The 26,335-nt window shown below is 47.9% G+C and overlaps 2 protein-coding genes across 4 annotated transcripts in view; one reads left to right on the top strand and one right to left on the bottom strand.

Moving 5' to 3' along the window:
* The window catches only part of NCEH1 (neutral cholesterol ester hydrolase 1), a 35,109-nt gene extending 29,469 nt beyond the window's left edge, over positions 1 to 5,640 (bottom strand). Inside the window, exon 1 of the mRNA XM_044290580.1 lies at positions 5,426 to 5,640. Coding sequence (XP_044146515.1) covers positions 5,426 to 5,563 — 138 coding nt within the window. The 5' untranslated portion in view covers positions 5,564 to 5,640. The remainder of the gene's footprint in view (positions 1 to 5,425) is intronic.
* Positions 5,641 to 16,580: 10,940 nt separating this feature from the next.
* ECT2 (epithelial cell transforming 2) overlaps positions 16,581 to 26,335 on the top strand; it is a 98,792-nt gene continuing 89,037 nt past the window's right edge. For 2 of the 3 annotated variants that reach the window (XM_044291405.1, XM_044291403.1), the window contains exons 1-3: positions 16,581 to 16,688; positions 25,309 to 25,392; positions 25,778 to 25,921. In XM_044291405.1, coding sequence (XP_044147340.1) covers positions 25,795 to 25,921 — 127 coding nt within the window. In that variant the 5' untranslated portion in view covers positions 16,581 to 16,688; positions 25,309 to 25,392; positions 25,778 to 25,794. The remainder of the gene's footprint in view (positions 16,689 to 25,308; positions 25,393 to 25,777; positions 25,922 to 26,335) is intronic. The other variant, XM_044291404.1, reaches the window with a different exon arrangement.

The raw sequence follows: 26,335 nt of genomic DNA, 5'->3' as shown, positions 1-26,335 counted from the left end.
AGGAGCGGATCTGGTGCATATGTTGTGGTCGTGCTCGGTTATAAGTGGATATTGGGAAAGGGTGATGAATAGGATTAACCGGAACATGGGGCTGAGATTGCAAAGAGATCCTAAGATGTGTGTGCTGGGATATGTAGCTGAGATTGGAGAGAGTGAGTTGGTTAAGGTGGCGGTGGGAAGACTGCTTTATGTGGCTAGGAAACTGGTGGCGCAGAGGTGGATCCAGGGGAGTCCGCCAACTATAGAAGAGTTTGAAAGGAAGGTGAATGACATGTTGATCTTGGAAAAGAGTGTGTTTGTAAAGCGTGGCTGCCCTCAGAAGTTTGAAAAACTGTGGAATGAATGGTTGTCTCATACTCATCTCATGTTATAAAATGGGTTTGAAGGTTTAATACTCCTTTTTCTTTGTTGGGGGGGGGGGGGACGAGAGGGGAGGGGGGGGGGGGGAGATGTCCTGTTGGTCAAGGGAAAGTTGACCTGTTTAGGGATATGGTAGACTTTGGGGGATGTTTACTCTCTGCGATTTCATGTACTCAAGTGTGAGTATGCTGTGCTATGGTAATAATTATTATGCTTGTTGCTGTGAGCCATGATGGAATTTTATTCTGTTATTCATTTTGTCATATTGTGATTGTGAACCCTGAAAATGTCTTTTTTGGAAAAAAGAAAACAGAAATTTCAATTTCAATAAAAATGATTTGATTTAAAAAAAAATAGATCCCCCATATATATGACCTCAAAAACCAATAAAATTATCTATATATATTGTCCAAAAGCGTTTGTACATTCATCTTCAAGATAAAATATATATAAAATATAATTTAAAATTGGCTGAATTCACCGTAACATATCCATAAATACAAGCTAACATATATTGGATACCAACAAATTCACTAGAATGTCCACGGCTAGGAAGTTTTGATTTGTTGCGGTCCGGGCGGAGGAGACAGACGTACAAATAACACCCCCGTCTACCCCGTTATATATAAGACCTAGAGCTCTGAAAAATTCATCTACCGACTGGAGGGACTGTAATCCAGCCAGCAATGAAAAAGCCCAAGATTGAGCGTCACCTTTAAGTAACTAAATGATTATACCTCCTTTTTGACTCTCGTCTAGGGATCGACCGATATTGATTTTTTAGGACCGATACCGATAATTTGTAAACTTGTAGGCCGATAGCCGATAATTTATACCGATATTATGTGAATTTTTATTTTTTAGAAAAAATAAAATAAATTATTCCTGCTGAAAATGAATGATTATTGTTAATGTGTATTTTATATATTTTTTGTAAATCTTTCTTTTTCATTTATACTTAATATTTTGGTGTTTTTTTTGTTTGTTTTTTTTTTACAAACTTTTAGCCCCCTTAGGGACTAGAACCCTTGTCCTATTCACTGCGCCACCAATGTGGGTAATACTGGGGTGGGGGTGGGGGCCGCGGGCGCACTGCACCACCAATGTTAGTTAATACTGGGGTTGGGGGGCCGCAGGGGTGCACTGCGCCACCAATGTTGTTAATACTGGGGTGGGGGCCGCGGGCGCACTGCGCCACCAATGTTGTTAATACTGGGGTGGGGGTGGGGGCCGCGGGCGCACTGCGCCACCAATGAAAATAAATCTCATTCATTCATATACAGGAGGTGGGAGCTGGCTGCAGAATCACATAGCCGGCTCCCGACCTCTATGAGCTGTAGCTGCGATCCGCGGCACCTGAGGGGTTAACTACCGTAGATCGCAGCTACAGCTCAGAGGTCGGGAGCCGGCTATGTGATTCTGCAGCTCCCGCCTCCTGTTCAATTTGAATAAATGAGTAAGTTAACATCATTGGTGGCGCAGTGGCCATAGCTCCTCCCCTCCTCTTGTTCCCTGTCCTCCCATTGGCTGCAGCGGCAGCAGCAGCACAGGGGGAGGGAGACACTGCTTCCTTCTCCCCTGTGCTGCAGAGGGAACACGGAGAGCGCTGTCAGCAGCGCGATCTGTGTTCCCGATTTGTTATCGGAATATCGGCAAAATAAATGCCGATACCGATAACAGTTAAAATCCGATAATCGGTCGATCCCTACTCTCGTCCCCAGAAGAGTTAGGACGTAGTCTAAAATATAATTTGCACGACTCCCTGAACCGAATGAAGTTGTCCCTTCCCCTGGAAAATCTGTCCAGGAGAGAGACTTTAGGTTCAAGGCAGGCCTGGTTCCCTCTGCCGGAACCAGCCGCCTGTGGTCTGTGAGACAGTCGTGTGGAGGTCAGCTACCTCTAAAGACAGCCCCTGCAGTTGTCCGACCAGTGCAGAAATTGTATCCATCGCTGCACTGACCCAAACAAAATGGCGGTTTTTAGGCGGTTGATAAAGTCACAGTGTAGGGGGAGGAACACCAGAAGGACAACAGAAGGAAAATGACCACAAACTAGGCCTCAAGGCTAGGGAAAGGGAAATGGTGACCACCTAAGGAAACCCTAAACCTAGCCCTGACTCCTGTCAGTTCGAATAGACCCTGAAGGTGGGAATTTTCATACACCGGAAACCTATTCCTAGTAACCTTGAAAAGCCCTAGGATTAGTGACAGGGTCTGAGACTACTGGTTCCTTCCCAGATGAACGAACCAGCGTCTCCTTGAGGTCTAGTAAACAACGAGCAAATGGGAGCAACAAAATACCAAGAGAAGTAAACTTATCTTCAATCGAAAATGGATGAGCAGTAACTCAGATGAAGACCACACACCAGCTCTTCCAACTCCAGGCAGAGAATATCAATTGCATGGTATGAAGTGTGAGTCCAGACTAAATAGAGGAGCAGTAATGACCGCAAGCTACACCTGAGACAAGAGGTGTGGTCATTACCAACAACACCGCAACAAGTGAAAACAGATAGGCTGTCAGATGACCTAACGTGCAGCCAGTCTCTCAGATCTTCTAACCTCTGTCACTGGAGGGACCGTAACAGTGGGTTCAGGAAGTGGCGAACAGCAGGGACTAGAGCATTGTCAGAACGGCAGAGGTGTGGGATTGGTGAGGGTGAGAATGGCTCATTTTATACTATAACCACTTAAACAAATGATAGAATATAGTATTTCACCCTGAAAAACTCATTCATGGGACCTGGGTGTTGCATTTTTCAAATTTGATTTATCGTATGGTCAAAGTATATAAAGCTAAGGCTACTTTCACACCTGCATTAGGTGCGGATCCGTCTGGTATCTGCACAGACGGATCTGCACCTATAATGCAAACGCTTGTATCCGATTCCGTTCAGAACGGATCCGTTTGCATTACCATGAACAAAAAAAAACAAAAAACATTATTTTGTTCATGATAATGCAAACGGATTCGTTTTGACTAACATTGAAAGTCAATGGGAGGCAGATCCGTTTTCAATTGCACCATATTGTGTCAGTGAAAATGGATCCGTCCCCATTGACTTACATTGTAAGTCAGGACAGATCCGTTTGGCTCCGCATCGCCAGGCGGACATCAAAATGCTGCAGGCAGTGTTTTGGTGTCCGCCTCCAGAGTCTAATGGCGACTGATCAGAGGCAAACTGATACATTCTGAGCGGATCCTTATCCATTCAGAATGCATTGGGGCTGAACTGATCCGTTTTGGGCCGCTTGTGAGAGCCTTGAAACGGATCTTACAAGCGGACCCAGAAACGCCAGTGTGAAAGTAGCCTTACCTGTTTGGTTGGTAAAGCTGTAGGAACATGGAAGGTGGCAGAGCAGTCAGTCACATAACATATGGTACTAGTACCCTGTCTTATTACCAGAGGAGTTGTCTCCCAGGCTGTTTGTTGTACTGGATTACCAGATGCCAGATTACAGGACTCTTAGGCCTCATGCACACGACTGTATGTATTTTGTGGTCCGCAAAAAATACAGATTACGTCCATGTGCATTCTGTATTGAGCGGAACGGAACAGCTGGCCCCTAATAGAACAGTACTATCCTTGTCCGTAATGCGGACAATAATAGGACATACGGAAACGGAATGCACACGGAGTAACTTCCATTTTTTTTGCGGACCCATTGAAATTAATGGTTCCATATACGGTCCTCCAAAAAAAACGGAATGGACACGGAAAGAAAATACGTTTGTGTGCATGAGGCCTTACTGTGCAGACAGCAGTGAATTCCATTATTGCTGCGCTCCCAGATGTCAATGAGGGCATTCTGGTTGGTACTCATACAGGTATCTTGGCATACAATAAGAGTGCCAGGCTATTTTAGCTCAGGGCACGCTGCATGTGACCTCCGACTGCATGTCCTAATGTCCTGTGACCACTTTCAGCAGCTGGAGAACTCCGAGTGTAAGATATTTGGTGAGTGTGCAAGAAGTAGGGGAAAGGTCACATGTACACCAAGTCTGGCATTCTTGTGCGGCGTGAGGACACAAGGGTCAGAAGTAACATCTGGTCTATCACATCAAGAGATAAAGAAGATCAGCTTATGTTTCAGGGTGGATTACAAGTACTGCTGCAAGTGGGACATAGGTGTCGGAATTAGCACGGGTCCGTTCTGGGGGGTTGCATAACCCTACACAATGTAGAAACTGCTGTGTGCAGAGTTTACTGGCAGCCAGGCTAATGGGCGCACAGTCAGCACCGCTAGGACAGGACTGCAAAAACATGATAAATAGAACTAAATTCCAACAGAAATGGGTTAAAAAAAAACTGCACAAAGCCCTGCCACTGGTTCTTCACAGGCATTAATAAGGCGACTTTCACACCAGCGTTTTTGCTGGGTCCGGCAAAAACGCTTCTGTTGCTGATAATATAACCGTCTGCATCCGTTATGAACGGATCCGGTTGTATTATCTTTAACATAGCCAAGACGGATCCGTCGTGAACTCCACTGAAAGTCAATGGGGGACGGATCAGTTTTCTATCGTTGCAGAGAAAACGGATCCGTCCCCATTGACTTGCATCCCAGGACGGAAAGCAAAATACAACATGCTGCGGTTTGCTCTCCGGGATGGGAACGCACCTAAACGGAATGGAATGCATTTTGGAGCATTCTGTTCTGTTCAGTTCAGTTTTGTCCCCATTGACGATGAATGGGGACAAAACGGAAGCGGTTTTTTTTCCCGGTATTGAGACCCTATGACGGATCTCAATACCGGAAAACTTTAACGCTAAACTCAGGAGTGAATTTAAAAAGCAGCCCTATCTGTCCGTTCACTGTCTCTCCTTTTATGATCCAGATTTTGGCTTCCAAAACTGCACCAGAAAAGCTGAGGGGCCCTGGACAAGCACTTCCTGCCTGGCACATGGGATGGGCACACATGCACCACCGGTGACAGCGCTGTGCCTTTGTCTAGTGCTGGGCACTCATCACAGCCTGCAATGTGACCTAATTCCTGCAGCCAATGGAGGACCCTGCCGGTTACAGCTGCTCCCTATAGGGTGCAGACAATGCGACGTTCTCACCAGGTCCTGCGCCAATCTGAAGGTGGCATCGAGCAGCATGAGCTTCCAGGGCTCGGCCAGGGTGCTGGGCAGCGGGGAGTACACGTAGTAGGCAGTGAGCGCGGTCAGTGCGGCGAGCAGGGCGGGCACGGTCCTCATCCTGCCGGCGGTCAGCTCTCACTGCACAACTTTGTGTTGGTTTCATTGAGGACACCAGGAACCAATCGTCACACAGCCCCGTGTCACGTCCTTGTGACAGAAGTGCTCCGCAGCGCCACCCCGTGGCTGATCCGCTTAGTACTGTGGCGTGGCCCGGAGGACGGGGCTCCGCCCATGAAGTCTGGGAGAAGCACGCCCCTCATGAATAAACCGTGACAGGACAGGACGCTGTGTACACTGCAGGGAAGACGCAGCCTAGCAACCTACAACCATAGCCTCAGCATAGCCGTACAGATAGCTACAATTCTCTGTAAGGGTTCTCCAGGGAATATTCTTCACTTTGCACTGTATACTGCGTCCACACGCGTTTATTCCTGATTTGGGTATGCAGTCTCTAGGAAATGCTCATTTGTGGCCCTCTTGTGTGACAGAAGATTATTAATTGAGCAGCTTCAGGTACAGTTAGGCTACTTTCACACTCGCGTTTGGTGCGGATCCGTCATGGATCTGCACAGACGGATCCGTTCAGATAATACAACCGCCTGCATTATCCGTTTGTATCATTTGTAACATAGCCAAAACGGATCCGTCTTGAACACCATTGAAAGTCAATGGGAGACGGATCCGTTTTCTATTGTGACAGATTGTGTCAAAGAAAACGGATCCGTCCCCCATTGACTTACATTGTGTGCCAATGGCCTTCGCATCGTCAGGCGGTTTGGTGTCCGCCTCCAGAGCGGAATCGAGACGGATCGGAGGCAAACTGATGCATTCTGAGCGGTTTCTTTTCCATTCAGAACGCATTAGGGCAAAACTGATCCGTTTTGGACCGCTTGTGAGAGCCTTGAACGGATCTCACAAACGGAAAGCCAAAACGCCAGTGTGAAAGTAGCCTAATATACAAGTTGCAGAAGAAAAATATTAGATTTTGTTTAAAGAACAACATCACAGAGCTGGAGCGCCGAAATCTCGCGATGCGCGAGCTAGCGCATGCGTAGTTCGTTCCCTGTGCTGATGCCAGTACAGGGAATGAACATGATGCCGACACTGCAAGTTGCGCTAGCTCGCGCATCGCGAGATTTCGGCGCTCCAGCTCTGTGACGTCAGCCAGCAAGGAGGTGATTCGGAGGACACGGGGCGGTGCTGGGCTCCTTTCCGCTGGACTCATCTCCGGATACAGGACACATATCAGGTTAATTTGCATATCGATCAAAACGGTTTTTTTCCACAATATAAGCAAACAGAGAGCTATGGGGACTGGGTATTGCGGATGTGCTAGTGGCCATCTAGCAGCCCATGTCCCCAGCTCTATGCGCAAAATCATGGTGACAGGTTCCCTTTAATTCTTTGTGTGTTATTAGTTCAAGCAGACTGTGATTGTCTATTGTTGTGACTTAGATGAAGATCAGATCACATTTTATGACCAATTTGTGCAGAAATCCATATCATTTCAGAGGGTTCACATACTTTTTCTTGCAACTGCATATAGTGAGGTGGGGCTCCAAACGCTGATCACAAACAGACCTTTATTTCCCTTATTTCAGGTCCGATCACACTGTAAAACCCACTTGTAAAAATATGCTAATGAGCACCCTTAGCACTGGGAGGCGTACTTCTGGCTTCAGAGCACCACATCGACCGACGCCCCATTCATTTGATTGACAGCGTTGGAGTGCGCACGCGCAGGATCTCAGCGCTAGATCAGTGAGTCTAGTGCTGTCAATCAAATTAATGGGGGGCGTTCTTATCACATACAGGAGGGCGTCGGCGATGCGGTGCTCTGAAGCCAGAAGTACGTCTCCCAGTGCTAAGGGTGCTCATTAGCATATTTTTACAGGTGGATTTTACAGTGTGATCGGACCTGAAATAAGGGAAATAAAGGTCTGTTTGTGATCAGCGTTTGGAGCCCCACCTCACTATAGATCTAGCACGGTATACTGGAAACAGGCGACAGAGCCTCTTTAATGTAGGAGCATCGGGTACTTATGTACAGGTGCCCTCCTGAATTCAACGGTATTGCCATTGTCAGGATGGTAATGCAGCTTAACCCCTTAAAGGGATTCTGTCACCAGGTTTCACCCCCTCCAGATAAAAATATGGTTATGTTCAGAGAGCTTTAACCATTCCTAATGTCTTATAAATGTAATCTGTAGGCTCATTTTGCTAAAAAATACCCTATTACTAACCTGTCATTCATAAAAATAAGGTGCCCAAGGGGATGTAAATGGATCCAAGCTGCCGCCCGCACCCGCCGCCGTTCGTGCCCAGCTCCGCCTTTCCCGACCTCAGCGCCGCCTCATAATCTTCTGTGACACCTCCCGCTCTCCCTCCCTCCCCCTGCTGTTAGATCGCTATGACGCCTCCCCCTCCTCCTGCTGTAAGATCGCTGTGACGCCTCCCCCCTCCTCCTGTTGTAAGATCGCTGTGACGCCTCCCCCCTCCTCCTGTTGTAAGATCGCTGTGACGCCTCTCCCCTCCTCCTGCTGTAACATCGCTGTGACGCCTCCCCCCTCCTCCTGCTGTAAGATCGCTGTGACGCCTCCCCCCTCCTCCTGTTGTAAGATCGCTGTGACGCCTCTCCCCTCCTCCTGCTGTAACATTGCTGTGACGCCTCCCCCCTCCTCCTGCTGTAAGATCCAGGGCCGGCCTTTGGGGTGTGCGGGCTGTGCGGCCGCACAGGGCGCCATAGCAACAGGGGCGCCGGGCGGCCGACAGCCCGCAATGTAATATGGGCAGGCGAGGCGGCACTTATGTTTTCCCACGGGGCGGGCCCCCCCCCTGTATTCAGCAGGGGGCGCCCGGCGCCCGTTGCGGTTTAAAAAAAAAAAGTTGCTTATATAAGTTCTGCGCCGCCTGAGTGGCTGAGGCTGAGCGCTTGCCGCTCTAAAGAATCCTGCCTGCGCCTGTTAATGTAGCGTGGCCGAGCTCTGTTAGGTCCGCGGTACAGGAGCTTTTGTTTCCTGTACCCGGCCGGACTGACAGGAAGTGCTCACTTAGTGTGCACTTCCTGTCAGTCCGGCCGGGTACAGGAAACAAATGCTCCTGTACCGCGGATCGAACAGAGCTCGGCCACGCTACACTAGAGGTGGAGGTGGGAGTAGAAAGAGAGTGACAAGGGGGGAGGGGGAGGAAATAATGAGAGTGATGGGGGGGAAATAATGAGAGTGATGGGGGGGGAAATAATGAGAGTGATGGGGGGGGAAATAATGAGAGTGATGGGGGGGGGAAATAATGAGAGTGATGGGGGGGGAATAATGAGAGTGATGGGGGGGGGAAATAATGAGAGTGATGGGGGGGGGGAAATAATGAGAGTGATGGGGGGGGAAATAATGAGAGTGATGGGGGGGGGAAATAATGAGAGTGATGGGGGGGAAATAATGAGAGTGATGGGGGGGGGGGAATAATGAGAGTGATAGGGGGGGGAAATAATGAGAGTGATGGGGGGGAAATAATGAGAGTGATGGGGGGGAAATAATGAGAGTGATGGGGGGGAAATAATGAGAGTGATGGGGGGGAAATAATGAGTGATGGGGGGGAAATAATGAGAGTGATGGGGGGGAAATAATGAGAGTGATGGGGGGGGAAATAATGAGAGTGATGGGGGGGAAATAATGAGAGTGATGTGGGGGGGGGAAATAATGAGAGTGATGTGGGGGGGGGGAATAATGAGAGTGATGGGGGGAGGGAAATAATGAGAGTGATGGGGGGGGAATAATGAGAGTGATGGGGGGGGAATAATGAGAGTGATGGGGGGGGAAATAATGAGAGTGATGGGGGGGGAATAATGAGCGTGACAAGGGAGGGCGGGTGGAATAATGAGAGTGACAAGGGAGAGGGGGGATAATGAGAGTGACAAGGGAAGGGGGGGGGGGGGAAGAGTGACAAGGGAAGGGGGGGGGGGAAGAGAGTGACAATGGAGTCCCCAGAGCCAGACTGCAGCCAGAGTCCAGATCATCTTATTGTCCTGGTGGTAAGTAGACAATGCAATATGTTTATTATTTAATTGTTTAGTTATTAATACTACATTGGAAACGAATTTTCTCAGCTGGACACCGGCCGACATGCGCTGGGGGCCTCACCAGCGGTTAGGGTAGGGAAAAAGCACTGGCCCGTACGTAATTTTTCCCTTCCCTAACCGCTGGTGAGGCTCCCGGTGCATGCGCAGTGTCGGCCAGTGTTCAGCTGAGAACATCCATCCGATCACTGCGCCTGCGCATTGGCCCATAGTTTTTCCCTACCCTAACCGCCGGCGAGGCTCCTGGTGCATGCGCACTCTGCTGTGAAATTTCCCTAACCTGTCGTTGTGCGCCTGCGCGGCGCTGCACACCTCCTCACGTCATGTCCGGTGCGACCGGAAGTGACGAGGGTAGGGAAATCTCACGAACTAGGGAAGTATAACATTACACCGGCCTTTGGGGTGTGAGGGCTGGTAACTACTTGGTTGGATAGTCAGCCAGCCTATGCCATGATGCCAGCAACAAGCTGTGTTTTTTTTTTTTTTTTTGGGGGGGGGGGCGCCACAAGGTTAGCTCGCACAGGGCGCCTGAACACCTAAGGCCGGCCCTGGTAAGATCGCTGTGACGCCTCCCCCTCCTCCTGCTGTAACATCGCTGTGACGCCTCCCGCTCTCCCTCCCTCCCCCCTCCTCCTGCTGTAACATTGCTGTGACGCCTCCCCCCTCCTCCTGCTGTAAGATCGCTGTGACGCCTCCCCCCTCCTCCTGCTGTAAGCGATCTTACAGCAGGAGGAGAGGGGAGGCGTCACAACGATCTTACAGCAGGAGGAGGGGGGAGGGAGGGAGAGCGGGAGGCGTCACAGAAGATTATGAGGCGGCGCTGAGGTCGGGAAAGGCAGCTTGGATCCATTTACATCCCCTTGGGCAACTTATTTTTATGAATGACAGGTTAGTAATAGGGTATTTTTAGCAAAATGAGCCTACAGATTACATTTATAAGACCACATTAGGAATGGTTAAAGCTCCCTGAACATAACCATATTTTTATCTGGAGGGGGTGAAACCTGGTGACAGAATCCCTTTAAGGACTCAGCCTTATTTCACCTTACGGACTCGGCCATTTTTTTGCAAATCTGACAAGTGGTGATAACTTTAAAACGCTTTGACTTATCCAGGCCATTCTGAGATCACATATTGTACTTCATGACACTGGTAAAATGAAGTAAAAAAAAATAATCATTTTTATTTATAAAAAAATACCAAATTTGTTAAAAATCTATTTCTCTACTTCTATAATACATAGTAATACCTCCAAAAATAGTTATTACTTTACATTCCCCATATGTCTACTTCATGTTTGGATCATTTTGGGAATGATATTTTATTTTTGGGGACGTTACAAGGCTTAGAAGTTTAGAAGTAAATCTTTCTGAAAAAATTTCTGAAAAATTTTTCTGAAATTTTCAAAAAAAACAATTTTTAGGGACCAGTTCAGGTCTGAAGTCACTTTGCGAGGCTTACATAATAGAAACCACCCAAAAATGACCCCATTCTATAAACTACCCCCCTCAAGGTATTCAAAACTGATTTTACAAACGTCGTTAACCCTTTAGGTGTTCCAGGAGAATTAATGGAAAATAGAGATACAATTTCAAAATTTCACTTTTTGGGCAGATTTTCCATTTTAATCATTTTCTTCCAGTTACAAAGCAAGGGTTATAAGACCAAACCAAACTCAATATTTATGGCCCTGATTCTGTAGTTTACAGAAACACCCCATATGTGGTCGTAAACTACTGTACAGGCACACGGCAGGGCGCAGAAGGAATGGAATGCCATACGGTTTTTGGAAGGCAGATTTTGCTGGACTGTTTTTTTTGACACCTTGTCCCATTTGAAGCCCCCCTGATGCAACCTTAGAGTAGAAACTCCAAAAAAGTGGACCCATTTTAGAAACTACGGAATAGGGTGGCAGTATTGTTGGTACTAGTTTAGGGCACATATGATTTTTGGTTGCTCTATATTACACTTTTTGTGAGGCAAGATAACAAGAAATAGCTGTTTTGGCACCGTTTTTATTTTTTTGTTATTTCCAATATTCATCTGAAAGGTTAGATCATGTGATATTTTTATAGACCAGGTTGTCACAGATGCGGCGATACCTAATATGTATACTTTTTTTTATTTATGTAAGTTTTACACATTGATTTCTTTTTTGAAGCAAAAAATCATGTTTTAGTGTTTCCATAGTCTGAGAGCCATAATTTTATCAGTTTTTGGGCGATTACCTTGGGTAGGGTATGATTTTTGTGGGATGAGATGACGGTTTGATTGGCACTATTTTGGGGTGTGTGTGACTTTTTGATCGCCTGCTATTACACTTTTTGTGATGTAAGGTGACAAAACATGGTTTATTTAGCACAGTTTTTATTTTTTACGGTGTTCATCTGAGGGGTTAGGTCATGTGATATTTTTATAGAGCCGGTCGATACGGACGCGGCGATACCTAATATGTATACTTCCCCCCCTATTTCCCTATTATTTTTCACTTTATTTGGGGAAAATGACGTTTTTGTTTATTTTTACTTGAAACTTTAAATTTTTGGTGGGAAAACTTTATTTTTTAAACTTTTTTTTTCACTTAATTTTTGTCCCACTTTGGGACTTGAACTTTTGGGGGTCTAATCCTTTACAATGCATTCCAATACTTCTATATTGGAATGCATTGGCTGTATGAGTAATACTGTGTGTATTACTCATACAGCTTCCGGGGACTGTGAGATCCATGGGGCTGGATCTCACAGGCTCGTCACCGGAAGGCAGCGTGATGCCTTCCTTAGACATCGCGCTGCTTTCCATGCCATCGGGTCCCCCCCACAGCCGCATGGGGACCCGATGGCACCGCCCGCCGCAACTGCAGGTAAAAGCCGCAAACCGCAGGTCAACCCCCCCTGGCGTTGTGACAGGATGCCCGCTAATTGATTTCAGTGGGCATCCTGTTCCTATTAACCCCCGGCGCGCCGCAATCTACTTTGAAGCTTAGGACATACCGGTACGTACTGAGTCCTTAAGGACTCTGCAAACATGGCGTAGAGGTACGTCCTAAGTTCCTAAGGGGTTAATACCGTGGCAAGGGCAACCGTATTTTGGGCTGCACTGTGGTATATGGTTCTGCTGAGACGTTATTCTGTACTGTCCTATGGCATTGCTGGCCCTGCCTACTAATGCAGATTCTATTTGTGTCGCCCCACCTTCTGTCAGTTTGGATCTGCCTACAACATTGGGGCCAGAGCCACTTTAAATTCCCAGTCCGCCCCTGGTTACAATGACCATTGTAGTGAAGACCAAAAAGAAGAGACAGCACAGTTATAACATCCACACAGAACGTCCCATTAAGTTGTCAGCCACATAGATCATTATGTACTGTGAGGAGGGCTCGGATGTCCCCCAGGTAAATTTCCCTGTATGGTCTATGGCCAGACCGATGCAAATTGTGACATAAACTGCACAAAGAGAGGAAATTGGCTAAAGCCCGCCCATCAGAGCCGGTGACGTCCTCAGGAACGCTGCTGGGCAGAAGCCTCCGCCTGGCAGTGTGCCATTGTAAACAAAAAAGCCTTTCCCTGCGCGATCCAGCTCGGGGCAAGGGAGTACATCGGAGCTGCTCATCTCAGAGGGGCTGTTTGGGAGAAGAAGGGGATATGTCCGGGTTCAGACCCCTTTAATAGTGAGAGCATCAGATCTTTATGTACCAGGATGGCCCTCTGGGCATCGGCCCACCGGGGGGAAGTTTCCCTGTAGGGTCTATGGCCAGTATGCCCATGGGGATAGAAAAGCTTGTGGTCCTGTAAAGACATAGGGGGACATTTATGAAGACTGGCTATTTCGATACCAGTGTACGTCCCTCCTGCGCTGGTGGTTCATCCGCCTATGTTATGTAGACACTTGTCTAAATCTACGGCAGCTCCCTCGCTGGTGTAGATTTAGACCATTTTCTACGCCTAAAACAGGTGTAGAAAATTATAAATGAGGCCTGCGGGCCGATCTTTCCCTCGCCCACGCCACATGCCCTTTTTAAGACCTGGTGTGAGCTGTGGAAAAGGGGACAAATAACCTTTGCACCGTAATTTGCAACAGATATATGCCAAAACGTGGGGTATATCTGTTTGTAAATGACCCCCATAGTTGCCAGCAGTCCTGTATTTGCCAGGATTGGTGCAAATTTTCAGAGACACTCCAGGCAAAACGTTAGCCCTGTCCCAAAATGGGTGGGGCTTATGTAAACCCCACCCATAAATGGCATTCCAGGCATATTTGGGGCATACATGAGGGTGGGATTATTGATAAACACAAACGTAAAGTACATCAACATAATCTGCAGAAAATTGATGTAGAAATCTGACATTCTCAAACTTCAGTGTAACCTATTTGTATTCCATCCGCTCAGATCACTATGATTCATAGTAAAAGTCTTTCTTCCGGTGCTTTAAGCCTCAGTCACACGTCAGTGATTTCCATCAGTAAATGTGACCCCCAAACCAGGACTGGAGCCTCCACAGACATAAGGTATAAGGGAAAGATCTGCTACTGTTCTGTATTTAGATCTGCACCTGGTTTTGGCTCAAAATCACTGACCAAACACTGACGTGTGAATGAGGCATTAGAAGGGTTTTCTGGGACTTTGATGGTGCAGGGAGGAGGGTACCTGGGCTTTTGGCCAACATCTAATATGTAGGACTGGCATGGGGCGATCTGTAGCTGAAACCCGTAAGGCTACTTTTACACTAGCGTTCGGGTGTCCGCTTGTGAGCTCCGTTTCAAGGGGCTCACAAGCAGACCCGAACGCTTCCGTCCAGCACTAATGCATTCTGAGTGGATGCGGATCCGCTCAGAATGCATCAGTCTGGCAGCGTTCAGCCTCCGCTCCGCTCAGCAGGCGGACACCTGAACGCTGCTTGCAGCGTTCGGGTGTCCGCCTGGCCGTGCGGAAGCGTGCGAATCCGTCCAGACTTACAATGTAAGTCAATGGGGACGGATCCGTTTGAAGATGACACACTATGGCTTAATCTTCAAGCGGATCCGTCCCCCATTGACTTTACATTGAAAGTCTGGACGGATCCGTCTGAGGCTACTTTCACACTTAGAAATATTTTAACAATATAATGCAGACGGATCCGTACTGAACGGAGCCACCGTCTGCATTATATGAGCGGATCCGTCTGAGACGGATCCGCTCTGAACGCAAGTGTGAAAGTAGCCTAAGACTGTCTCAGTCGAGAGATTGAGATAAGTTACTGCCCATCATACACCTCTGGGGAACACAGGATCGGACAGGAGAAAGAAATCAAACCCATAAGGGCTGGTTCATATGGCGGATTATGAAGCAGCGGTGTCTGCTGTGGTTGTTGACTTTGGATGCCACGGACCTGTTCGCGCCTTAGCTCCATTCAATACCGGCGGCGGTCGTCTACATCTGCTGAGCAGAACCGACCACATTGTAGTGATTTACTCTACGCACATAACGCCTTGGGTTCGGGTCAGTCAAGCACCGCCGGCCTTATGAGCCTCGCCTTCCCGGACAGAACATCCGGTGGGCCTGCACTGTCACTTTTCCTTACATTACTGCTGCATTTTTAGGATACAGAAACCTCAATGTTTTCATTTACAGCAAAGGTTTTATTATACTAAATTATTGGTTTTATTATACTAAATTATTATTATACTTATGGATACTAAAACTAAATTTCGCCCGAATTGTCTCAAATCCCTGGTTTAGAGGAGATCCAGACTCACTATAGAAACAGACCCAGTGATACAGAAGGAAAGTAAGGCTACTTTCACACTTGTTCCATCGCCGGAACTGCCTGCCAGATCCAGCAATCTGCATGCAACCGGACAGCATTTGTAGACGGATCCGTCTCACAAATGCATTGCAAGAATGGATCTGTCATACGGAAGGACGGATCCGGCACTAATACATTCCTATGGAAAGTGTTCAGTTTTTTGGGCCGTAGATAAAACCGTAGCATGCTGCGGTATTATCTCCATCCTGATCAGTCAAAACGACTGAACTGAAGACATCCTGAACAGATTACTCTCCATTCAGAATGCATGGGGATAAAACTGATCAGTTCTTTTCCGGTATTGAGCTCTTAGGACGAAACTCAGTGCCTGAAAAGAAAAAGGCAAGTGTGAAAGTACCCTTAGGCTACTTTCATACTTGCGGCAGTGTGATCCGGCGGGCAGTTCCGTCGTCAGAACTGCCCACCGGATCCGCCACTGACTGAAAGCATTTGTGAGACGGATCTGGATTCGTCTCACAAATGCATTGCAAGAACGGATCCGTCTCTCCGCTTGTCATGCAGACAGACGGATCCGTCTTGTATCTTTTTATACATTTTTACCGGTCTACGCATGCACAGGCCGGAAGGACGGATCCGGCATTCCGGTATTTTGAATGCCAGATCCGGCACTAATACATTCCTATCGGGAAAAATGCTGGATCCGGCATTCCTTCAGTTTTTTTCGCCGGAGATAAAACTGTAGCATGCTGCGGTATTATCTCCATCCTGATCAGTTCACGACTCCTGAACGGATTGCTCCCCATTCAGAATGCATGGGGATATAACTGATCAGTTATTTTCCGGTATAGAGCCCCTGTGACGGAACTCAGTGCCGGAAAAGAGCTGTCTACCCTACAGCTGCCGTGGAACTACAACCCCCAGCCTATCAGGGCATGCTCCCTTCCGGACAGACAGAAATCACGCCAGACTGTAAGAGAAAGTAAACAGTGTCCGCCAATCATTGGGTGCTTTATTCATTACGTCACCAGACAGGCCCCGCCCTCCAGAGAATGTATTCTTTCACCGAGTCCGTTATCATCCAATCGTTCAAACCTATGACTGACCAATCAGAATCTGAATGACGTTAACCCCTTGACGCCAGGAGGCAACGTTGCAGCCAATCATACAACGCGTATGCCTCTGTCACGTCCTGTTTTACCCAATGAGAGACAAGCTAACAACTTGCATTCCTGCCGCCAATCAGAGGAGGGCTTATGGTTTGGCTCGAGTTTTGAATACGGTTGATGGCCGCTGGTGGATAAGTGGCACCTGTCGGCCGCAGTGTGCTCCCGGTGCCGCCGCCGCCTGTACCGCGCACCTCTGACGGGTAACTATTTACGTGTCAGCATACTGGGGGTGGCTTTCTGACGCGCTTGTACTGGGAGCAGTGGGGCAGAGGTGGGTGAGTACTGGTCCCTGCAGGGTACAGCCGTGTGCGCGGCACTGTGTCCTCGGGCTGTGCACACTTGTCACACACCTGTCAGTCTATGCCCAGACCATTCACACTGGAGGCATGGGAACTCTGCTGTCACTAGGTCACACTTTTTTATTTTTTCCAAGACCTCTGCTTGCTTTAAATGCGTGGCGATTTTTTTTCTTCAGGTAGGAGGCTGAAAATCTAAGCTCAATGAAAAATATATATATGTTATATGTAATATCATTTTTTTTTTATACTATAGAAAATGATGGCATATCTCTAAGTCATGGCTTCCTCAGCAGGGGCCCCCAGTAGTCAGAGCCCCCAGATCTGGTGGTCACAGAGGCATCACTGTGCAGTGAATCACAGCAACCTCATTCACAGTGTTTTATGCTCATGATTATATAAGATCGGTGGTGGTCTGACCGCCGGCACCCCTGCTGATTGGCTGTTTGAAGATGAAGTGGCGCATCGGTGAGCATCTCCGCCTCTTCCTAGCCCAGTGATGTCATGTGAATAGGGCTGAGCTGTGATGCCAAGTACAGCCACTGTCCAGTGGATGGCGCCATCTTGTAAGCAGCTGATCGGCTGGGAATGTTGGACCCCCACTGATCACATACTTATCAGTATATAAGTCAGCAGTATAAAAACTCCTTTAAATGGAGCGCTCCTCTGCGGGGAAAGATGGTGAAAGGACCCCATTCTCTTCCTTCTCGTGATCTGCAGCAGCGTCCTAGTGACGTGACTTTGGCGGCCCATTGGTTAGCGCTGTTTGTGCAGCTCTGGGGTCCTGGGTTTGACATCTTGCGCTGGGTTTGTGTGGGTTTCCTTTGAAGTGCGTTCTTTTATTCCCGCACTCTGAGGCTGGGTTCAAACATAGAAAAATCTGCTGTGTATTTTTTGCGGCGTTTCCCCCGCAAAAATTGATTCTGAAATTCTCATCCTCTTTGCTGGTATTGTACAACGCTACTAATTTATTGCACGCAGCCCCGCAGCTAATCGGTCGCCTAAGGGGGCGGCTACATGGTCAGGTTTCTGCATGAAGTCTTCAAAGCCAAAATCAGGAGTGGGTCATAAACGGAGAGAAATTCACTTCTGGTTTTGGCTTTCAAAACTGCATCAGGAAACCTGACGGAGTGACCGAACCCTAATAATATGCAGACCGATGAATTGCCTGATAGCACATTGGCCCGAGACGGGGGAATCACAGTGTGCTGTGTGGAGGCCAGGGACCGAGAATGATGGCAATCGGCGATATATGAAGGACATTAAAGGGGTTGTCCAAGCTGTTTTGGTTGATGACCTGTCCTGAGGATAGGTCATGTACAGTAGATGGGTGGGGGTCTGACACCTGGCACCCCCGCCGCTCAGCTGGTTGAAGAGAAGGACGCGCTGCATTTGGGCACTGCCGTCTCATAGAAGTGAAAGAGACGGCTTCCTGTAATTGCAACGCAGTGGTTAGGACTGAAACGAGTACTCGATTGAATCGAGTAATTCGGGAAAAAAAATTCTCGATGCAGTTTTATTTATTTTTTTTGCATTGAGGATTCGTTTGTGTCACGTGACCGCGCAGCGGGAGTGAAGCGCTTGCTATTACTCACCACTCCATAGTCACCCGCCAGCCCGCACCGCGCTGCACTCTATCCTGACACATCGGCAGGTCATAGTGCGTGCTTACGTGCACTGTGACCCGACGCTGTGTGACGTCAGGACGAAAGTGGAGCCTGCGGAGAAGATGGAAGAGCTGTGGAGCGGCGCCACTACAGGAAAGGTAAGTACGGGTGCTGGGGACATGGCTAGGAGGGGGCAAGTTGATGGCACGGGGGGGGGCCTGATGAGTTTTTATAAAGAAAAATGTTCTTTTAATAATTTTTTTTTTTTTTTTTTTTGTTATTAGAGTACTCGATTAAAGGGAACCTGTCATCAGCTTTAGGTTCCATTCACATGTTTCCATTCACATGTCCGCAACGTGTTGTTCGGATCCGCAAAACATGGAAAGCGGCAAAGTGTGTTCCGCCTTTTGCGGGCCGCACATTGCCGGCACTATAGAATATGCCTATTCTTGTCCGCAATTCCGTGTCCGGGCAGCACATCGTGCTGCCCCATAGGAATGAATGGGTCCGCAATTCAGTTCCGCAAAATGCGGAACGAAATTGCGGATGTGTGAATGGACCCTTATTCTGATCTCACTGAGGGCAGCATACAATAGTGACAGACATGCTGATTTCAGCGATGTGTCACTCATGAGCTAATAGTAAGTGGTTGCTGAGAACCAGCATCATAATCATTACAGCCCAGGCCTTGGAAAGAGTCACATCTACCTGAGAAGAGTCCTGGTTATCCATAATCTCCTGCTCTCCCCACCCATCTGCTGATGACTGGCAGTTCTCTCCTAGAGAGAAAGGGAGAAAACTAGGTAGAAGACTGTCAGTCATCAGCAGGTGGGCAGGAGAGGCAGGAATCCATGAATAACCAGGACTCTTCTCAGGTGGCCGGGACTCTTTCCCAGGCCCAGTCTGCAAGGATTGTGATGTTGGTTCTCGGCAACCACTTACTTTTTACTTATAAATGACAGACCGCCGAAATCAACTCACCTGTCTCTACTTTATGTTGTCCATACTAATGGCAGAATAAAGTGATGGCGGGTTCCCTTTAATCGTTGGATTAATCTATAGAATACTCGAATACAAAAATAGTCGATAGCTGCGATGTCGACAGCGAGCAGGTAAACAATGAAGGGAAGGCAGCGCTCGCATGGAGCACGATCTCCTCTTCCACCAGCTGATCGGTGGGGGTGCAGGTATTTGGACCCCCACCCATCTGATATTGATGACCTATCCTAAGGAGAGGTCATCAACAAAAATAACGGACAACTCCTTTAATAAATCTACTTCCCAGGTGAGCGTTTGCCGTGTGGTATGCAGCCCATACAATGCTGATACATTTACTTAGATTGTTTCATAGCAAATTAATAATAGGAGATGGGCTGCGCTGTGGATGTAGTTTGCGCTCAGAGGATTGGATACAACTCTAGCAAACAAGAATGTTTCCATTCATTGACCAAAGAACTCAAACCTGGCAGGCGCTGTGGAATATTTTGTGCCATACACATTAAGCAACAGGAAAAAAATAAAATGAGATTTTCTTGTTTTATGATGGGCGCTGGACTGCAGTTGTGACATCCCATCAGCACCCCCGTCACCGCGGAAGGCAAGACCATGATAATGGGTAATATGTCAGAAATGGCAAGTGATCTCTAAGGCCATTGGTTGGCCCACAGCGGTGACATGCATGTTGACCACAAGTCATGTGCTGTGCTTGGTCACCTGGAGATTGGTTGTCACTATCAGACAGCGGGGGGTCATTTACAAAGTGCCCTACACCTGTTTTAGGCATAAAAAAAACGCAAAACCCCTTTTTTTGGGGTGTTTGAGCGCCTATGCAACAATATTTTGTCACACAGGAGTTTTTGCACTGTTTACCACCTGGTAGTGGCAGGGGCAAATGTACTAATATCTATGCTTAAAGGGGTTGTCTCATCATGGACAATGGGGGCATATCGCTAGGATATACCCCCATTGTCCAATAGGTGCGGCTCCCACCGCTGGGACCCGCACCTAAATCGAGAACGGAGCCCCGCTAGTGAAGTAGGGCACATGCACAGCCGCCCTCCATTAATTTTCCATGGGCAGACAAAAATAGCCAAGTGCTGGCTCTGCTATTTCCGTTGGCCCCATAGAAGAATGTCACCGGGGGCTGTGCATGCGCGGTATGCTCCCATTCACTTTTATGGGGAACTGGCTTGGTGGTGGCCAGAGCGGAGTCCTTCATCCACCACCTTGCGGGGCTCCATTCTCAATATAGGTGCGGGTCCCAGCGCATAAGACATATGCACCCATTGTCCATGATGAGACAACACCTTTAAAAGGGATTGTCTCACTTCAGAAAATAGCATTTATCATGTAGAGGAAGTTAAAGGGGTTCTGCACTTTCATTTAACTGATGATCTATCCTCTGGATAGATCATCAGCTTCTGATCAGGGGGGGTCCGACACCCGGGACCCTCCGCCGATCAGTCAGTGATGTCAGTGGGCCGGTGGTAAACAGTGAGAAGGCCGTGGCGCTGCTGGAGCTCCGCTGCCTTCTCAAACAGCTGATTGGTGGGGGTCCCATGTGTCGGACCCCCGCCGATCAGAAGCTGATGATCTATCGAGAGGATAGATCATCAGTTAAATGAAAGTGCAGAACCCCTTTAATACAAGGCACTTACTAATGTATTGTTATTGTCTCCTTTGATGGTTTAATTCATTTTTTCATCACATTATACACTGCTTGTCTCCATTGTTTCGACCATCCTGCAATCCATCAGCGGTGGTCGTGCTTACACACAGTAGGAAAAAGCCTAGGCTCTGGTGCCCGGGACCGAGGGAGTGCACATAGGCTGGCGTTTTTTCCTCTATTGTACAAGGATGCTGGATTGCAGGGTGGTCATAACCATGGAAACTGTGTAATGTGATAGGAAAAATGAATCTGGACAGCAAAGGAACAAATATAGACAATCACTATACATTAGTAAGTGGCCTGTATTAGCTTTATCTACAGCAGGCATGCTCAACCTGCGGCCCTCCAGCTGTTGTAAAACTACAACTCCCACAATGCCCTGCTGTAGGCTGATAGCTGTAGGCTGTTCAGGCATGCTGGGAGTTGTAGTTTTGCAACAGCTGGAGGGCTGCAGGTTGAGCATGCCTGATCTACGTGATAAATGCCATTTGCCGAAGTGAGACAACCCCTTTTAAGTAAATGTTGGTGAAAAACGACTCCACTCGTATTGGACTGGTGGTCTTCCTCTCCAGATGCACGACTGCAGTTGATGAACATCTCGTCATAAATTGGCTGACTCTTATGGCAGCGCAGGGGGAAATCTAAGAAGGTGTACAAAAGCTGGTCTTAGTAAATGACCCCCAATGCCTTTAAATGGCTGGACAACCCCTTTAACACCCTCCCTTTACGCTGGAAAGCATGCAGTGGTTTGTTGGCTGCTTAGCCCCCGGCTATGTGGGAGTCGGGGGCGTTAAATGTTGTACGTGTTTTCTGTGTAACCTTAGAGACAGCGCTGCTCTAACACCATTGGCATGTAATTACAGTACAATGTGCCATTGTCTTGGAATGCAGGTGTGACAACGTCTGTCATCTTGGTGAGAATGAGAGTTAGATAAAACATATCTGTTGGGCTGGTGGGCTGGGATAATGAACATTTTTGCGGTGATTTTTTTTTATTTAATTTTTTCTGCAGTCGTCGCAAAACCAGTGTTTTTGCCGCAACTTTGCAAAACCCAAAAGGTGTGAATCCCTGCTTCTGGATTTCATGAGTAAAGTGCGGAGTAGCTGCATGAGAAGACGTCGGATAATAGCAGTGTAGTCGGTGCCCGGCGGGCGCTGACCATGTCACATCCAGCATCAGGAGCTTAGAAACCTAACACCCATTACCCGGACCTTCCTCCACAGTGATGAAGAATACAGCAGAGATCAGCAAGCCCTTAACAGCTCCGCTCCTGTCCGGTCTCATGTTACTGTCCAAACTGTGAGAAATATGTAAAGAATTCTTCTGTGTCCGAGGAGATCAGCCATTGCTCCCTCCTCCATAATCCTGAGATGCAGTTTCTCTGCGGTGGTTTCTGCAGTTTTCCATAATCCATATACACTTGTCCAACAGGCTGGGTCGGAGATAATACTGGGATACTATTACTCTTTATGTGGTAAATTGCATCAAAAACCTCAACACAAGTGCTGAAGAAGCCCATCTAGAAAAGATATGCCCTAGGGGTGGCCAGAGACATTCAGTGGCTGCCGTTCGGCTATCTCTCCCGGCATCCCCGTACAGATATATATTCCGCTCGACTGAACGTGTATGTGTATTTAGTGGGAAGAAGGTGGAAAGCCACTGGCGGCCGCTTATCTCCTGAGAGAACAAAAGGTTGGGGGATGGGAAGGATCAGACAAGATGACCAGAGTGCCCCTAGTGCCTTGGGCCTGTCTTTGGTGCACTTAAAGAGGACCTTTCTTGCGTTTGTCGCAAGTGAGATAAATATCTGTACCCGCTGATGCTGCCACCCTGCCTGTTTTTTTTAAAATAGCGCTCCTGTGCCCCGTTATAGCCCCCTGCAAATTTCACGCTCAGTATACTGATACTGAGCATGGGAGCACTGGGGAGGAGACGCAGTCTTTCTCTGTGGGCGTCTCCTTCTCCCATGGATGTAACGCTGTCTAATCACAGGGAGAAAAAAACCTCCAGCTCCCTGGCTGTGACGCTCTGCGCTGCGATTGGACCGCGCTACATCCAGGGGAGAATACTCGGTATACTGAGCGCGAAATTTGCGGGGGGCCATAACTGGGCACAGGAGCGCTATTTTAAAAAAACTGGTAGCATCAGCGGGGGGTACCCCGCAGGTACAGATATTTATCTCACTTACTACTAACCCATGAAAGGCCCTCTTTAAAGGGGTTCTACGCTTTTGCTATATAGATGAACTGACCAGGAAGATTGGCGGGGACTCGACTGCTGCCACCCCCACAGAGTGTGCTCTTCTGTTTAGCAGCTCGCCATCAACATTGCATCCAGGTGTAATTTCATCTCCAGTATGCCATTCACTTTGAGTGGGAGGGAGCCTTCCTAATGGAGCGAATGGGATGGAGGAGCTGGAATTACACCTGCTCCCTGCGGCAATGTCAATGGTGAGCTGCTAAGCAGAAGAGAACACATCTCATCAGTGGGGGTGGCAGCCTTCAGGCCCCTGTCTGAGGATAGGTCATCACTATAGAAAAAGCGGAGGACGTCTTTAAAGAGGTTGTCCAGCGCTTTTTACTATTGATGACCTATCCCATCAGATTGGCGGGAGTCCGGCACCTCCGCCAATCGGCTGTACGAGGAGACTGCACGCATAGTGCGTACATGCCGTCTCTCTTCCTGGTCTCTGCCATAGACAGCAGCGGTTAACAGGAATAGATACGGGAGACTGCATGTGCGCACTGCGATTGGAGGATGGGTCATCAATAGTAAAAGTTCAGACAACCCCTTTAAGCCCTAATTTACATATGAATGAAAACAACGATTTCTCTATAACGGCTGTAGGAAGAAGGTGAAGTCAAAGTGCAGAGAAGGCGGCCGTCTGGGGGATGTCGCTAATGAGCATTTCTGGCCCACTACCACAGCCGTTGTGTGTAGGATCATAATTCATGACCACTAGAGCACAGAAGCCAGGGTCATATGTGACTGAATAGCAGTGGATTTACGCGTTGTACAGTACCAGCAAAGTGGATTAGAATTTCAGAATTCTTGTCCGCATCCTGCGTAAAAAAAAAAAAAATGCAGAAAAGCGCCGGTATTGCGGATTTGATATTTGCAGCATGTCCCTTTATACAGCTGATCTCTCTGGCAGATTTCACCCTTTCCAATGGAGAGGGTGAAATCTGGCTTTCCCGGAATAACAACCGCATGCAATGCTTGCCGATTTGTTTCATGCTGCAGAAATACAGCCTAAAGTCTCTTGTGAACTTGCCTTAACCCTGGTTTCACACCTAGGCGTTTCTCAAACGCGCGTTTTTGTCGCGCGTTTTTATGCGCGTTTTTTTTAATAGTGAACGCGCGTTTGACGCGCGTTTGGGTGATTGACAGCAGTGTTGTCCAAAGAGTCTATGGCCCAAACGCGCGTCAAACGCGCCAAAAAAAGCTCCTGTACTTGTTTGAGCGTCGGGCGTTTTACAGCGTGATCGTACGCGCTGTAAAACGCCCAGGTGAGAACCATTCCCATAGGGAATCATTGGTTCTTGCCTGTTGTGCGTTTTACAGCGCGTAGGAACGCGCTGTAAAACGCTCAGGTGTGGACCCAGCGTTAGAGTACGGGTACGCGGCGACACTGGTCAGGCCAGGATCACAAAGTAGCGACAGTCCCATAGAAATGAATGCGATCACTGCTACTCTGCGAACCAGAGCACAATTTCTCCTCTTTAAAGGAGTTTTTGGAGACTTTAGAACTGATGAATAATCCTCAAGATAGGTCAATAGTATCTCCTGAGTCCCCCCACCAATCAGCTGTTTGAGAAGACCTGTGAGCACCGCTGCCTTCTCTCTGCTTTTTCTAGGCTGAGTAGTGACGTATTTGTGTGTCGGATGGCCTAGGCGCAGCTCAGCCTCATTCAAGTGATTGGGCCTAAGCGCGACGCCAAGCACAGCCGCTATTCTATGTACAGTGCTGTGGTGGGCATCCGATTAGTGTCGGACCCCCACGATCAGATATTAATAACCTATACCAGTGATGACTAAGCTCCGGCACTCCAGCTGTGGTGAAACTTCGACTCTCGGGCATACTCTATTCATTTCTGTGGAGTAAAGTGTGCATCTTGTGTGTATCATGGACCTATACAGAGGATAGGTCGTCGGTTCTAAAGTCTTGGAAAACCCTTTTTAAATTTTGATTGTAATGGTCACTGCACATTCTATACAAATATTCACAATGTGACACTTTTCTATTAGGAATAACCCATAAAATGCGCCTTCAAGAGAACTAGCTGGTTTAAAGTACTGAGTTACTGACTGGAACGGACTCCAATATTTAGTGTAAGTGTTCAGATGTCGTTTTTTTCTCGTTTCTTTATATATGATCATGAGTATCTTATGTCTTGAAGAGGGTTTTCTGGGATTTTAATATTGATCACCTGTCCTCAGGATAGGTCATCAATATCACATAGGAGGGGGTCCGACACCCTCACGATGCCTTCCCTTCATTGTTTACCTGCTCGCCATCGACCTTGCAGCGGTCAGAAGTGTAATTACAAGCCGTCACATTCACTTCAGTGGGATGACTCTGTAGTATACTAGGGTATAGGAAGGAGCCGCCCCATTGAAGTGACTAGGACGGCTTGTAATTGCACTGCACGGTGTATGTTTTGAATCATTCCCTGTGAATTGAGTGCACTCAGGTTACTTGTCTCTTACTTCATAGGTTGCTGATTTACCATCATGACTGACAGCAGTGTCCTGGTACCTGCCGGTGGCAGGAGTCTACTCGCCGACTCTTCTGTTTTCGAATCTAGAATTGCAGAGACTTCAAAAGAAAATCTCTTTACAGGCTCGGCAGACGTTGATGGTAAATTACCACAAGAAATATGCTTATCCTTCTTTTTTTTTCTTTTTTACTTAAAATTAGCAGAAGGACATGGCTTCACATGGGTATATTTCATTTATGGTTTGTGTGTGGTGTTAAATGATATATTGACAGTATCCCGTGTAACAGTGACATCTACAGTACCGCGCCCCCTTAACAGAAATCTCCACAGCCCCCACCCCTTAAAACTGCCCCCCCAATAGCCCCACCTCCTAAAAATGGCACAGCAGCCTGCCCCTTTAACAGTGAGTTCCACAGCACCCCGCCCCCTTGACAGTGACCTCCACAGGGGCCCACCCCCCTATCAGTGACCATAAGTCACCATTCCCACCCCTTTTAACAGTGACTGCTACAGTACTCCGCTCTCTTAACAGTGACCTCCACTGTATCTCGCTG

This window comes from Bufo gargarizans, chromosome 4 (genome assembly GCF_014858855.1).
Source record: "Bufo gargarizans isolate SCDJY-AF-19 chromosome 4, ASM1485885v1, whole genome shotgun sequence".
Taxonomy (NCBI): domain Eukaryota; kingdom Metazoa; phylum Chordata; class Amphibia; order Anura; family Bufonidae; genus Bufo; species Bufo gargarizans.
This window is presented reverse-complemented; position numbering and strand designations above follow the sequence as displayed.